The 13515-nt window shown below is 40.7% G+C and overlaps 2 protein-coding genes across 3 annotated transcripts in view; both read left to right on the forward strand.

Moving 5' to 3' along the window:
• The first annotated feature begins 264 nt into the window (after positions 1–264).
• On the forward strand, positions 265–10926 carry topbp1 (DNA topoisomerase II binding protein 1). Of its 2 annotated transcripts, XM_056739039.1 has the most exons (28): positions 265–443; positions 746–850; positions 943–1077; positions 1288–1431; positions 1902–2086; positions 2176–2369; positions 2447–2623; positions 2872–3035; positions 3156–3319; positions 3465–3715; positions 3857–4161; positions 4234–4406; positions 4730–4941; positions 5156–5478; positions 5698–5883; positions 5965–6080; positions 6201–6324; positions 6961–7125; positions 7207–7306; positions 7488–7683; positions 8086–8312; positions 8400–8533; positions 8615–8729; positions 8822–8985; positions 9066–9194; positions 9691–9780; positions 10012–10173; positions 10345–10926. In XM_056739039.1, exons 2-28 carry the CDS (start codon positions 764–766, stop codon positions 10480–10482), a joined length of 4560 nt encoding a protein of 1519 aa, XP_056595017.1. In that variant the 5' UTR covers positions 265–443; positions 746–763; the 3' UTR covers positions 10483–10926. The 2 variants fall into 2 exon arrangements, with proteins under 2 accessions (XP_056595017.1, XP_056595016.1); XM_056739038.1 differs by lacking the exons at positions 265–443; positions 746–850; positions 943–1077; positions 1288–1431 and having other exon boundaries at positions 1923–2082.
• A 2290-nt stretch (positions 10927–13216) lies between these two features.
• Positions 13217–13515, forward strand: part of tmem108 (transmembrane protein 108) — a 47133-nt gene continuing 46834 nt past the window's right edge. Inside the window, exon 1 of the mRNA XM_056739104.1 lies at positions 13217–13446. The gene's annotated coding sequence lies outside the window, so the exon portion shown is untranslated. The remainder of the gene's footprint in view (positions 13447–13515) is intronic.

Raw genomic sequence — 13515 nt, forward strand, 5'->3', positions numbered from 1 at the left:
GGAAGGAAACACGGTAGGGCGGAACTAATGTTCCCAGGAACGAAGATTCCCGTCAGGAATGAATGTTTACTTGCTCGAGTCTTTGCATTTTGCATTCAATAAATATTTTTTCATTTTATCCTACACTCCAAACAACATAAAGTCAAATTAACTTGAAGTTAACATTTATCTTAGTCCGTTGTGATTGATCCTCCAGTCCAGAGGGGGCGGTAACAGGCGTTGTGATATTTTTGCTCTAGCTAAAGAAAAAAGAAAGAGGAGTGAAGCGGAAGTTGTTTTCAGAGCTGATGGCGCGAATGACTGGAATACAACAGACTTTTATGTTTTTTGGTGAATAAAACTACAGTACATAGCAGTTAATGCATTAGAATAAGTTAAATGTTAGAAAGGCATTTTAATCATTCCTTCAGTTTACGATCAATTGGATCTCATTCTGTCGCGAGGTACGTTTATTTGTTAGGAATATTCTTATAAACATTTCATCAACACTAGTACAAATAGCATTAATAAAATACTTCGAATTTTGAGAATTGCGTAGCTTGTATGACACTTTATCTTCTCTTGTCTTGCGTTGTTAAGATTAAGACCTGAAGGGAGACCATATAAACTTAAACATGTTAGATTACAGAGCCATTCCCTGACAGTATTACAGTACATCTTAACATTACATGATGTCATCTCATAACAAGATACTGATGGTTAGCATGTGTTTCATTATTTTCACTGTACATTTTTCTTTCTTCAGTACTGATTGTCAGTCAGCATGTCAAAAGAAAAGAAGGATGCGTACATTGTGAAATTTGTTGAACAAAATGGACAGAAGAGTGATCTGGCTCTACAGGCGTATGAGGTGATCATATATTATAGCATCATCTGTCTAATGTTTCAGAATTGACCGGTATGTCTCGCATAAGCTTATATTCTTTACTGAATTTTTTTTAGGCAATCGTAGAACTGCAGTCAGAAAAATATGTGCAGACGTTGGATGAGAAAACAACACTAGAGCTCGACCACAATGACAAGTCCCTGTTTGTCTTTAGTGACTTCACCAGTAATACCTTTGAGCACTGCAGGAAGGTGGGTTTGGTTATCTGGGATTTTTTGTTGTTTTAAGATTGATCATTACTTAAATTTGTATCGTGGTTTCCCACAATTATCCACATTATAATGAATCATAAAGTGACTTTAGCTTTGAGCTGCATTAAATAATAATGCAAACTTGACCTCTAATGTTTTTCTCCGACTGTAATTTTCTCTCTTTTTTTTCACTCCTTCATATTTCTCCAGCTGGGATGCAGGATAGTGAGCCCTCTGGTAGTGTTGTTCTGTCTGCAGAAACAGAGATGTGTGCCTAAAGCAGAACAGCCTGTCTATAGCATGGCCATGGCTGATGTCACCATCTCCTGCACCAACCTCGACAAGGAGGCACGGGTGAGAGAAATGAATGACTTATGTTTTCTCTGAGTGTGTTACGAAGTTTGAACCATAGATATAAGTAACTAGATGCTGCATTAGCATCTGTTTCAATGGGCCGCTATACGTAGGTCGTCCACCAAGTTGGAACGTTGCAAACTGGTCTAGTAACACTCAAACAACTGAATGTGTATGACAATGCAAACATCTCTATTTGTGTGTAAACCCAAATATTATATCAGCTAAACTAACACATGGCAACAACGAAAGGTTATCCCATTTTCGGGATTTCAAATCCCTGTGATTTTCAAAGCCATGGCTGCACCGAACAGTGTAGGGGCATTCTAGTCAACTGTGTGAGTGACGTCAGTGGACTATTCCAAGATGGCGGATAATACGTGCCTGAGCGTTTGGATGCAGCATCTAGTCATTTATATCTACGTTTTCAACTGTATGACGATCAATTAAACTTCTGTTCTTCTCTGTAGAGTGAAGTGATGGATCTTGTTCAGCTGATGGGTGGCCGGGTCTACCGTGATCTTAACGTGTCTGTGACCCACCTAGTGGCGGGTGAGGTAGGGAGTAAGAAATATTTTGTAGCTGCAAGCCTTGGAAAACCCATCCTACTGCCCAGCTGGGTGAAAGCATGCTGGAAAAATCTCAAGATAGGCAAGTCCTTATCATCCAAATGGTTAAATTAAATATTTCAGTTCTTTCTGTAAATAATCCATCAAATTCTCTGTCCTTCTGTCCCTCTCTCAGTGTGTTCCATCACTCTGAGCTGAATATAGAAGATTATCAGTGTCCGGTCCTGAAGGGCTGTACGGTGTGTGTGACGGGTCTCTCTACTGTTGAGCGTAAAGAGGTTCAGAGGTTGTGTGAACAACACGGAGGCCGTTACACGGGGCAGCTCAAGATGAACGAGTGCACTCACCTCATTGTCAGCGAACCCACAGGTGACCTTATAGCAGTCACCATCTTTCTCTGTCAGTCCTGGTATCTCGTTGTGTAATGTTTTTGTGTCTGATTTCAGGTCAGAAGTATGAATTTGCCCGTAAGTGGAATGTATACTGCATATCCCTGCACTGGCTGTTTGACAGCATAGAGAAAGGCTTCTGTCAGGATGAGAGCAGATATACTGTGGAGCGCGGGCAAAAACCGGGCCGACCCAACACTTCCACTCCTACAGGGCCCACCAGGAACAAAGAGGGTGAGATGGAAGGAAACTAACGCACTTCTGATGTTGCCTAAAGCTTGTAGGGCAATATTTGGATTCTGAAAATGTATAGTATTTTTGTTTATATGTTACAATCAAAGTTAGATTGTGAATTGTTTATTACAAAAATATGACATTGTGAAGTCGGCGGATATGGTGAACATACTTCACCGCCGGATGTGGTGAAGTCGCTGGATGTGGTGTCCAATGTGAAGTAATAATATTTCTGGTTTTTTTTGCAGAGGGTCCCTCGCTTTTGGGACTGAGCCATATCTCCAATATCAGCATGAATGTCAATGAAACGGCCCTCACTACGGTGGGAATGAGCCACATAGAGGCTCCTAATCCAATCGATTCATTCGACATAACTGTCTGTCGAGTTGAAGACCTGTTGGATGGCTGCAAGGTTAATTTTGCCAAATAAGACTATGACTTTCCCTTCTACATTATGTGGTGCAGTTTGAAAGCATCAGACTTCATATAAGTAATAATTTGAACTCATTGAGCTGTTCTCTCTATCCTGTAGCTGTATTTGTGTGGGCTGTCCGGAAAGAAGCTGGAGAAACTACGGCGGATGGTGAACTCTGCCGGAGGCCTGCGCTTCAACCAGCCTAGCCAGGACCTCACACACATAGTGATGGGGGAACCAGATCAGGGGGTCAAGGTCTTCTTAGAGAAAGCCACTCACAGGTTAGTTTTAATTGACACTTTTTTTAATTCATCTCAACCTCAAAAAGGAACACCAATGAATCATCTGATGCACATTGCATACATATTAGATAAGACTTTGTGTCTGGTGTAAAGAATAATTTAATGAGGCTTCATATCTCCTTAGGCCCCATATTGTCACGGTGCATTGGCTGCTGGAGAGTTTTTCCCATGGTACTTTGCTTCCAGAAGATGCCTACTTTCATCCCTCTTTCCTGCCGCCTGCCCCAGCGGCTGTTGATATGCCAGCCCCCCGTGGATCTGCCTCACGCACCTCCAGACCCTCTGCAGCTCCTCATCCCGCCCCCAGTCCGGCCAGACAGGCCCGAGCTGAGGAAGACTTACTCTCACAGTACATGGAAAATGACCACACTGTGGGTGAGTTACCACAATTGATCTCTGATTACTTGGAAAATGATGTGTTCTGCTATTTTTGATTGAATATTAAATGAAAGCCAATGAATAGAATTCAAAGGTTTATAAGTTCCTGATTTATTTCTGGCTTTCCTTCTTCTCTAGTGGAGTTACCTCAGGCCGCTAATACCACCAGCAACAGGCAGAGCGTTCTGCTTCCAGACCCTCCAGCTGCAGGACAGGACTCCACTATGTGTGAAGGCTCTGAGGGCGGCTTCTTCAGAGGCAAACGGTTCCTCCTGGTCGGTTTTGCAGCTGAGACAGAAGCCCAGCTCTCAGAGCTCATCATGGAAAACTCTGGGAAGATTTTGGTCGGCCGCTCCAGAGCAGTGGCGCACTATGCCATCGTGCCACTGCTGGGCTGCGACGTTGAGGCCACGGTGGATGAGGTTGCGACAGATACCTGGCTGGTGAGTTTCTGGATAAACAAGATGTACGGTTATGTTTGTTATTTAGTTGTATTGAAATGTGTTTGTGTACAGGCCATGTGTGTAGAGCAGCAGAGTGTGTTGCCGCTCGCGTCCCACCCTTTGTTTACTCCGTTGACTATAAGAGAGGGGTTCACTCCTCTCAAAGACTGCGTGCTGTCTGTCAGTCAATTCACTGGAGCTGAGAGAGATTCTCTCATACAGCTAGCCAAACACTTGGGAGCCAGGTGAGATATCCGAAGGTCTGTCTTCATCAATTCCAGTTTAAAATGACATTGTGTTTTAGATTTTTATCGGTTCTCCAAGATCGAGTTCTCCTAGTTGGACATGCTAGATATAAATTTGCGACATGATAGGCAAACGGAACAAAATCAAAGTCGTAATGGTGTAAATGAAAATCAGATTTGCAAATATTTTTTTCCAACAAAGCGCTTCACAAGGAGTCATATTCTGAATGTTTTTTTATCTCCATCTAAGAATATTTTATTGATGCGAGTTGTCAATATTTTTTATTGTCAAATCTTTTTTCTTTTCCTTCACCTTTTTGCAGTGTTCAGGATTATTTTGTACGAACTGCTAACCAGAGGAAGGGAATGCTGGCCAGCACTCATTTGGTACTACAGACACCCGAGGGGACAAAGTACCAGGCCGCCCAGAAATGGAGTCTGCCTGCGGTTACGATTCGCTGGGTTTTAGAGTCCGCAACAACAGGAAAGCGTGCTGATGAGGGACGATACCTGGTTGACATGCCACCTTCTCCTGGTCAGTCAGAATTGAAATGAATAGTTCCTAAAATTCGTCTTATGATAACTAGCCAAACTTGGATTTGTTGACAAGAAACAGGTCATTTTTAACCATAGAAATAGAATGACTATCATGAATGTCTAGTTTCTATATAGGAAGAATGGGAATGTGTAATGCTGAAATGCAGTTTCATCCCTTTTGTTTTTTTTCTCTCATGCTTGATTCCTTCTAGAGAGAACAGAGGACAGTTTCGTTGGAGCGTCTCAAAGAGACCCAGCACCTCTGCGTGTCCAGCAGCACTCCCCAGAGTTCCCTCTCCTGGGCCCACAGAGCAGCACAGCCATCACCCCTCTAGATACGGCCCGATTTCAGAGCCGCTCCGTCCGGTCAGCAGTCAGAAAAATGAAGCTGGGGGAAGAGCAGCAGTCAGAGGTGGCGACACCAGGACAGGAGGACTCCAGAGGAGCACCTCAGAAAGACTCCTCCCTCCATTTAGACACTCCCTCACGATTCCTGAGCAGAGACCGGCTCTTCGGACCTTCATTTAACACGAAGGTTAGGAACTTTGTGGTGAATATGGAAATGGATATCTCGGCCCAAGTTCACTGAAAATATGAACTAAGTTTTCTAGATATGGTATTAAATCAAGTAATCCGAAAGGACGGAAACCACAAAGTTGTGGTTAATGGTCTGACTACACAAATTTATGACAGTATGATTACTGTATCTATACATATAACAATATTTTACATATGGCAATATTGTATATTGCAGGATGTGTTTGATCATTTAAAGACTCCTGGTAATAAACCTCAGGATGGTCAGAAAGCAGAGACTCCTCTTTCTGAGGTCATCGAACGAAACCTAAATGCTGCCGTTGCCAATAGCAACCGCAGTCATGTGACAAATCTTGCATCCATGACTGCCAGTCCTCAACTGGGAATAGAGCCTATGTCTGAGGTACGCACACATATACAAATAATATAATCATATATAGAAATAGAATAAGAATATTTACAGATGTGTGCATGTGTCCTGCAGCTGGAGCAGAGTACTGTAGCTCCTCTTACTGGAGTGGTGGTGTGTGTGAGTAAGAAACTAAGCAAGAAACAAAGTGAACTCAATGCAGTGGCTGCTTCTCTGGGCGCAGACTTCAGGTATGTTGAAACACTCCTTTTTGCTATTAAATTCAAACCTCACAATGCTTAGTGTTAAGGCAAACAGTAGATGTATGAAGTGGAACAGGTGGAAACTTATGTTTTAAAAATCTGTTATAGGTGGTCATGTGACGACTCGGTCACTCATTACATCTACCAGGGTAAAGTGGGAGACAACACCAAAGAATACAGAGCTGTTAAAGAGAGGGGAATACACATAGTGTCTCAACACTGGCTACAGGCTGTAAGTACATTTACATCTTAAAGGTCCAATGTGTGATATTGTTTAGACAGAAATGCAATAGAATATACATAACTATATCTGCAGAGGTTTATAAAGACCTTACATAATTAAGTGTTATGTTTTTATTACCTTTTGAGCTATTTCTATCTACATACACCATGGAATTCACCATGTGGTTTCTACAGTAGCCCTAAATGGACAAACTGCTCTACAGAACGCGTTTCGTAAATACGTTATCTTCTTTGGCAAAAAAGCAAATACGACGATATCTTAGTCCCGTGTCAACCACTGCAGTGCTATGAAAGGGAGGGCGCAGGGCTGAGTGAGTTGTTGGTTGCAATTCACAACCTCACCAAGAGATGCAACCAAACGTCATACACTGGACCTTTAATAAACATCCTACATTTCAGATTATTCTATTATTAAAACCGTGTTCATATCTTAAGTAGACATAATTTGTTCCTGAAAATGTGTTATTCAATTATAATAACAAATCATAGCAGTTTGTGTCTATTATTATCTATTAATAATAATAGAAGTGATAGAAATGCATGTGTAAAAACCTTAAAATAAATAAAAACAAAATACTCCAGGTTGCAGCAAAAAAAGTTGTTGCATTTAAACTTTATTCCAAAGTGTGCAGATGAGCAAAAGCGTGTGTCGGAGTCGCTTTACCCTTTCACCTTTAACCCTAAAATGAGCCTAACCATGAGTCAGATGGCAGACTGCACCCAGAGGTCACCGCCTCCTTCCACTCCCCGCACCAGACTTCGAACATTTACAGAAGATGAAGAGACCAGGGTGAGGGATTTACAACTGCACTATCTATACCTTCAAAACCAGTGCTGAGCTGTTTTGAAACTACTAATTCTTATTTTAAAGTTTGGTCCATTGGATGACATCACAGACATCACCACTCCGAAACGAATCAGTGTGGGGGAGCCTGAGAAAGAGCTACAGCCTATAAGCACAGACAGACGAGGTGAATCAGCAAAGATGTTTTCTTAAATAATTCACATTTGGGGGCTGTATAAATTTTGAATGTTGTGTAGTGTGATCCTGTTTACAGACTAGTGGTTTCCAGATACTCTGTTATGTTCTCTGACTTTGATATTTGGTCGAGTTCATAGTTGTTTTCTCTCTTTCCTTTTTTTTGGTCTTAGATCTCACAGAAACATTAGAGATGAGGGAGAATCTTCAGAGGCAGCTTCAGGAAATCATGTCTGCGACTAAGCTGACCAACGGTCGGCGCGGCTCCACAAGATTGACAAGAGCTGGCTCAGGGGGGCTGGACTCACCCAACACCCCCGACAGTCTCGGACGAATGGGCCGACGCAGTCGCAATCTGGAGGCTTTACGGTATTCTAAAACTTTTAACTGGGCGTCTGTACACAACGTCTGTATTAGGCATAGTTCATGAAAATTCTTTCATGATTTACACTCTCTTGTCATTTTAAACTTGTATGACTGTGTTTCTTCTGCAGAACACAAAAGAAGATATTTTCAAAAATGTTGGTAACAGAAAACCGTTAGTCTCCATTGAGTTGCATAGGTCCATACGATAGAAATTAATGGGGGCCAATGGTTTTTGGTTACCAAATTTTTCAAAATACTTCAAAAAACAATCACACAGGTTTAAAATGACATCAGGGTGAGTAAATGAAGTCAGAATTTTAAGGACTATTCCTTCAAAAATAAAAGCCTTAGCAATCGAGTGAAACCTATTTCCAGATTTAAAATATTGTGTTTGTGTGCTCACAGAATGTCCCGTCAGGTGGTTGTAGACCTGAACACCGAACCGTCTCAGAGTGAACAGATCGTTTGGGACGACCCGACGGCACGAGAGGAGCGAGCCCGATTAGCTGACAACCTGCAGTGGCCCGGCAGCCCCTCTCAGCACTCCGAGCCCCTTGCTCTCATCCCACAACCCCCTGTCAAAACCAGTGACGCCCGAGACTCCATGACTGACTCTGAACTGGTAGAAATGGGTAGGACGAAAATGTGAAGTACATTATATACTATGTGAGTCTTTAGGAAAGTAAAAGATGTTTAATATATCACCTTTTGACACCCAGCTGCATTTGAAGTCATAGACGCGCAACTGCTACCTAAGGTGACCCCACCCCGAGGCAACACGACCCAAAACCCTAAAACACCCGAAGCCCCAAGTATTGCTTTCCCTATTTCTAAACCTGCACTCCCTCCACAGGTACACACTCACATGTACATGCACACATCAGTATCAAACAATGAGCAACAGCTGTGATCTGATTGGCTGTTTTCTGCCTAGATTGAGCTGGAAGAGGATAGTGAAGAGGCGGTCAAAGAAGAGCCACCACGTTTTCTTCTTTCTTCACTGAATCCACAGGAACGTATCGACTACAGCCATCTTATTGAAGAGCTCGGTTAGCACACACAATTTCTCGCAGTAGCTAAATCTGAATCAATGTTGGGATCTTTGAATGTTTCCTTATATTTGAGGTGTTTGTGTGTGAAGGTGGTGTTGTGCTGGAAAAGCAGAGTTTCGACCCCAGCTGCACCCATGTGATCGTGGGTTATCCTCTGAGGAATGAGAAGTATCTGGCGGCCATGGCAGCTGGTAAATGGATCCTCCACCGCTCGTACCTGGAGGCCTGCCGCTCAGAGGGTCGCTTCATACTGGTGTGTGCTATGTTTCTGTCACAACCTCGTATGAACTGTAGACCTTCCGTGTTAATGCCCATTGTGTGTGTGTGTGTTAGGAGGAGCAGTATGAGTGGGGAAGCAGCTCTATACTGGATGCACTCTCATCCATCAACTCTCAACAGAAGAGACTGGCCCTGGCAGCTATGCGATGGAGAAAAACACTGCAAGGCTGCACCCACAAGGAGGTAAACATTGATATACAAAGACGTGTTAGGGGCCATTCACACAGAGCGTGTTTTTTCATTCCAACGCGCTACTTTTCTTGCTTTTCTTTGTTAACAAGCGGTTGACGGACCGCTAAGCACATATCTTTTACAGCGCCTTGCACATGAATGCCGCGTTTTTAAGATGCCATGTCAAAGAATATTTCAACTTTTACAAGAGCTGCTCATCAATGTCAGTTCCAAAGCAGTGGACCAATTAGAAGAATTTGGAGGCAGGACAAGCATTGTGAGCTTCTGTTAAAACCTCGTGTTTTACGTCTTTTAAAAACCATTCCTGAGCTCAGCAATTTTGGACACAAAGATGCATTCTGTGTGAATGGCCCTCTAGTAACCTCACAGGATGGGATGTACACAAAAGCGTATCCTCTCTCTCACACTGCCGTTCTCTATTTATCTAGCTGTTTTTATTAAAGGATTAAATGCGTATAAATAAATAAATGCATTTTTTGATATGCAGGGAGCATTTGGGGGCTGGACTGTGATGCTGAATATAGACCAGGCCAGAGAGGCTGGATTCAGACGTCTGCTGCAGTCGGGAGGGGCTAAGGTCTGTCTTCTGCTATCTTTAAGACCCTGTTCTGTGTAAATTGCTAAATACATCCAAGATAACATCATGAATGCCAGATTATATCGGCATTGAGTTATTTTTGAACTATATAGGTATTTGTTTATTGAAAAGGCATTTGTATCCAGATTTCCATAAACTACTTTTATTCACTCCTCCTGCTTTTATTATGTATAATTATTTTGTTGTTAACCCTTTCTCGTTCTGTTTTAGGTTTTACCCGATCCTTCCCCTTCCCTGTATAAAGAAACCACTCACCTGTTTGTAGATTTTAGTCGGTTAAAGTCGGGTGATGTCAGAGTGAATGTGAGTGAGGCTGCGGTTTATGGGGTCAAATGTCTTAAACCCGAGTACATCGCTGATTATCTCATGCAGGTGAGAGAGAGAGAAAATCAAAGACATTAAATCACTAACGTGAAACAATAAACCATGGATTTGATCATAGTAATGTCATGTTGTGTTCAGATTGGAAATGGTTGTCGAGGCAACTCTTATGAGATTCAATAAACTCACCAGTTTAATGGGCCTGTTTTCTGTTTTTTTCAGGAGCCATCACCACCAATAGAGGCTTATTACCTTCCCGCTGTAGCCTCAGAAGATTCAGAGAAGGTTCACAACACATCTTCACGCAAACGTAAAGGGTCTGAAGAAATATCTATGTTAAAGAAGAGTCGTGTCCGATGAAACATGCCCATTCCAAGCTCTTAATATAACAGTTTATTTAATTACATTGTATTCAATTTTGTTAATAAAAATTCAATTCATTATCTACCACCCACATGGAGTTAATTGACAAAAGAAAAAATACAGTTGCAGTTGCATCTGAAATGAGATTTACACCAATGTAGATTTGCAGTCTTTTTGTATTTTTATGAGACAAACGTACATCTCGGGATGCTGTGCTGTACTACTCCCTGCAGAGGGAGTGTTCTTTACGACTGATGGCAATGTGAGTCATAACAAAACTAGCTGAATTAATAAATAAGAAGCTGATTAATAAATAACATTTTTCAGATACACTCTCGAACATAAGAGTCTAGTTTTCTCATACCTAGACAGAAATATTTGTAAACTTGATATGACAGTAAGTTACAAATGGGCAATAAAGAAAATCCTTTTGGTTAAGTATTGAGGTTTCCAGTTTATATTTGATGAGTTATTACCTGCACTTCCATTACGTTATGAAATCTCTAAAAATATGATTTCTCAAATTATTGACAGGTAAATGTATTTCAGGATTAAGAGGCCTGTAATGATTTGTTTCCTTTTGAATATATATATCTGAGTTTCTGAGACAGGGTATCAATACCTGTCTTATGCCAGGCTGCGTTAGTGTCTCTCTTTGAAACGTGTCTATTAATACATGGGCTGTCATCTTTATTTTTATGTTTTTTAGTAGTCAGATTGTCAGAGTATTAGGAGTAAAAAATTAAGTGACTCACAGTTTGTATATGACCACTGGCATAATTCTTCCTTAAAAAGAAGACGTCAGTATTCAACTTGGGTGTCCACAGCAACAGTTACTAATGGCAACAACTGCACAGAAAACCATTTTAAGGAATTGAAGGTACAATAGTGCATAAAAAGGATGTAGGTGCAGTTCAGGATTCATGGAATGTTAACAAATTAATTTAGCAGACGCTTTCATTCAAAGTGACTTACAAATAATAAAGCATTTAATATTTTGTCCATGAGGAAACAATAAGTGCAGACTATAAGCAATGTTTACATATAGGACCAGAGTAAAAACGTGTTTCTGCTATAGTAGTGTTCATGGTCTGGTATTCATAAATCCCCCTTTCCCTCTAAACAACAGAATATTAATTTGTTGTTTTCATTCTAGTGTTTGTGGATTCCTCCTGTCTCACATACTTAATGCCTGAACTGGATTTGCTTCAGAAGTCTAGTGGCCTATATGGGCCTGTAAGTGATTTACACTGGTCATGGTTAAGCCTCCCACCAGCCATCTACAGAGACTGGGGTTAAACCACGGTTTGAAAGCTAAGGGATTACAAAATTGGATCCCCCTTTTGTCACAGAGGGAGGGAGATTATGAGGTGGGGGGTGGATGACTTTAAATTCCTGTTCGTGGCTCGACATCTAGCGCTTATCTGCTTTACTTTTTGCCATTGTACTCCCTCACTGAGTGATTCATCCTCCAGACTCTGAAACTATGGGTGAAGACCTTTGTGCTCTCTGTCCACAAGACTAATATTGGGACCAGTTCGGTCTGATGAGAACAGCCCATCCCGCAGGGACCTCCATCTGATAGCAATGTAATTTTGCGGTTGTAATAAGAGGAAGGGTTGAGTTTTGTGGGGGATGTGGTTAATACAGGCCATGGAAATTTACATGTATATCCGTAAGTTATGAATAATGATTGTGCTGCAGCAATTGTACCCAAAATCAGTGGAATATAATTACCTTTTTATCTGCCTAAAAACCAGGACAGCAAACACGTGTTGTTTAAGACGTCCTGCTCATTTATATATTAAATAAATATACAAAAATAGAATAGATATAAAACATGTCGATGGAAATTAAAAATACTGATTAAATGATAAAAAAATATATGTTTAAAATTATATTATAATTTTATTATGTTACAAAATATGCGTTTTTAATAACTTCTCTATTATATAAACATATAGATTTATAATAGGCCTACATAACATTTCAGTTTTATTTATTCTTATATTTTATCGAATGTCTCAGATTAAAACTAATATTTAATTTAAAATATTATTATTTAATTTATAATGAGAATCTATTTTTATTATTTATATACATTGCTTTTTATCATCTGAAAGTCTTACAGCAATTTTAAAGCAACCTGGTCGATTGCTGAAACTAAACCAAGCTCTTTAATAATATTATAATTTTATGATGTTATAAAATATGCGTTTTAATAACTTCTATATTATACAAACATATACATTAATAATACGCCTACATAACATGTAAATTTAATTTATGCTTATATTATATTGAATGTTTCAGATTAAAACTATTATTTTATTACAAATATTTTTATTTAATTTATAATGAAAAAATCTATATTTATTTGTATATGTATATTGCTTTTATAATCTGAAAGTCTTACAGCAATTTTAAAGCAACCTGGTCGATTGCTGAAACTAAATCAAGCCTTTTAAAGTATTTTATAATCCTTTCCCTATTTCTTATCTCTGACATCCGTTCACATGTGATGGTCTCGCGACGAGCAGTCTTACAATGCCACGGCGATTCCATGTAAACCAGTTCTGAATGATAAAACCTCCTCAGTCCACGAACTGGTCTCTCACTCTCTCTGTTGCAGCACTCGGTGCTCATTAATATTCTGTAGTCGTATACAGTCTACGGCTCTGTCAGTGACGGACGCTCAGCATCATTGCCTTTCTATGCAGATCCCAGCAGCAGCCTGTTGCCTGGCAGTCATGATGAACAGTCTGATGCTTTAACTGTGCTCTTAACGGGCCGTCCTGTGTGTTTTGGGGAGGTGGGGACTGGACACAGAGATTTGGGGAGGGATGAACTGACCGCTCCGCTCATGTGACAGTCTGAGCGCGAGCAGCATGTGCGCGTTGCGCCTTTGACTCGGACCGGTGACTCGGAGGCTTTGACGACTGCAAGAAAGAGAGTCCGAAGGTAAAACACCTAATTCTTAAAATATATGTTGTTTTCAATGTTAAACGCACACATTTGAGCTTGAGTTCA

This window comes from Triplophysa dalaica, chromosome 23, assembly GCF_015846415.1.
Source record: "Triplophysa dalaica isolate WHDGS20190420 chromosome 23, ASM1584641v1, whole genome shotgun sequence".
NCBI lineage: Eukaryota > Metazoa > Chordata > Actinopteri > Cypriniformes > Nemacheilidae > Triplophysa > Triplophysa dalaica.

What these genes read in the sequence shown, in the direction of transcription:
- topbp1 (XM_056739039.1), top strand. Translation starts at nt 764, where the DNA reads ATGTCAAAAGAAAAGAAGGATGCGTACATTGTGAAATTTGTTGAACAA. An exon ending in CAGAAGATGAAGAGACCAGG is followed by an intron (nt 7,126 to 7,206) that starts GTGAGGGATTTA and finishes CTTATTTTAAAG; the next exon opens with TTTGGTCCATTGGATGACAT. An exon ending in CGCAATCTGGAGGCTTTACG is followed by an intron (nt 7,684 to 8,085) that starts GTATTCTAAAAC and finishes GTGTGCTCACAG; the next exon opens with AATGTCCCGTCAGGTGGTTG.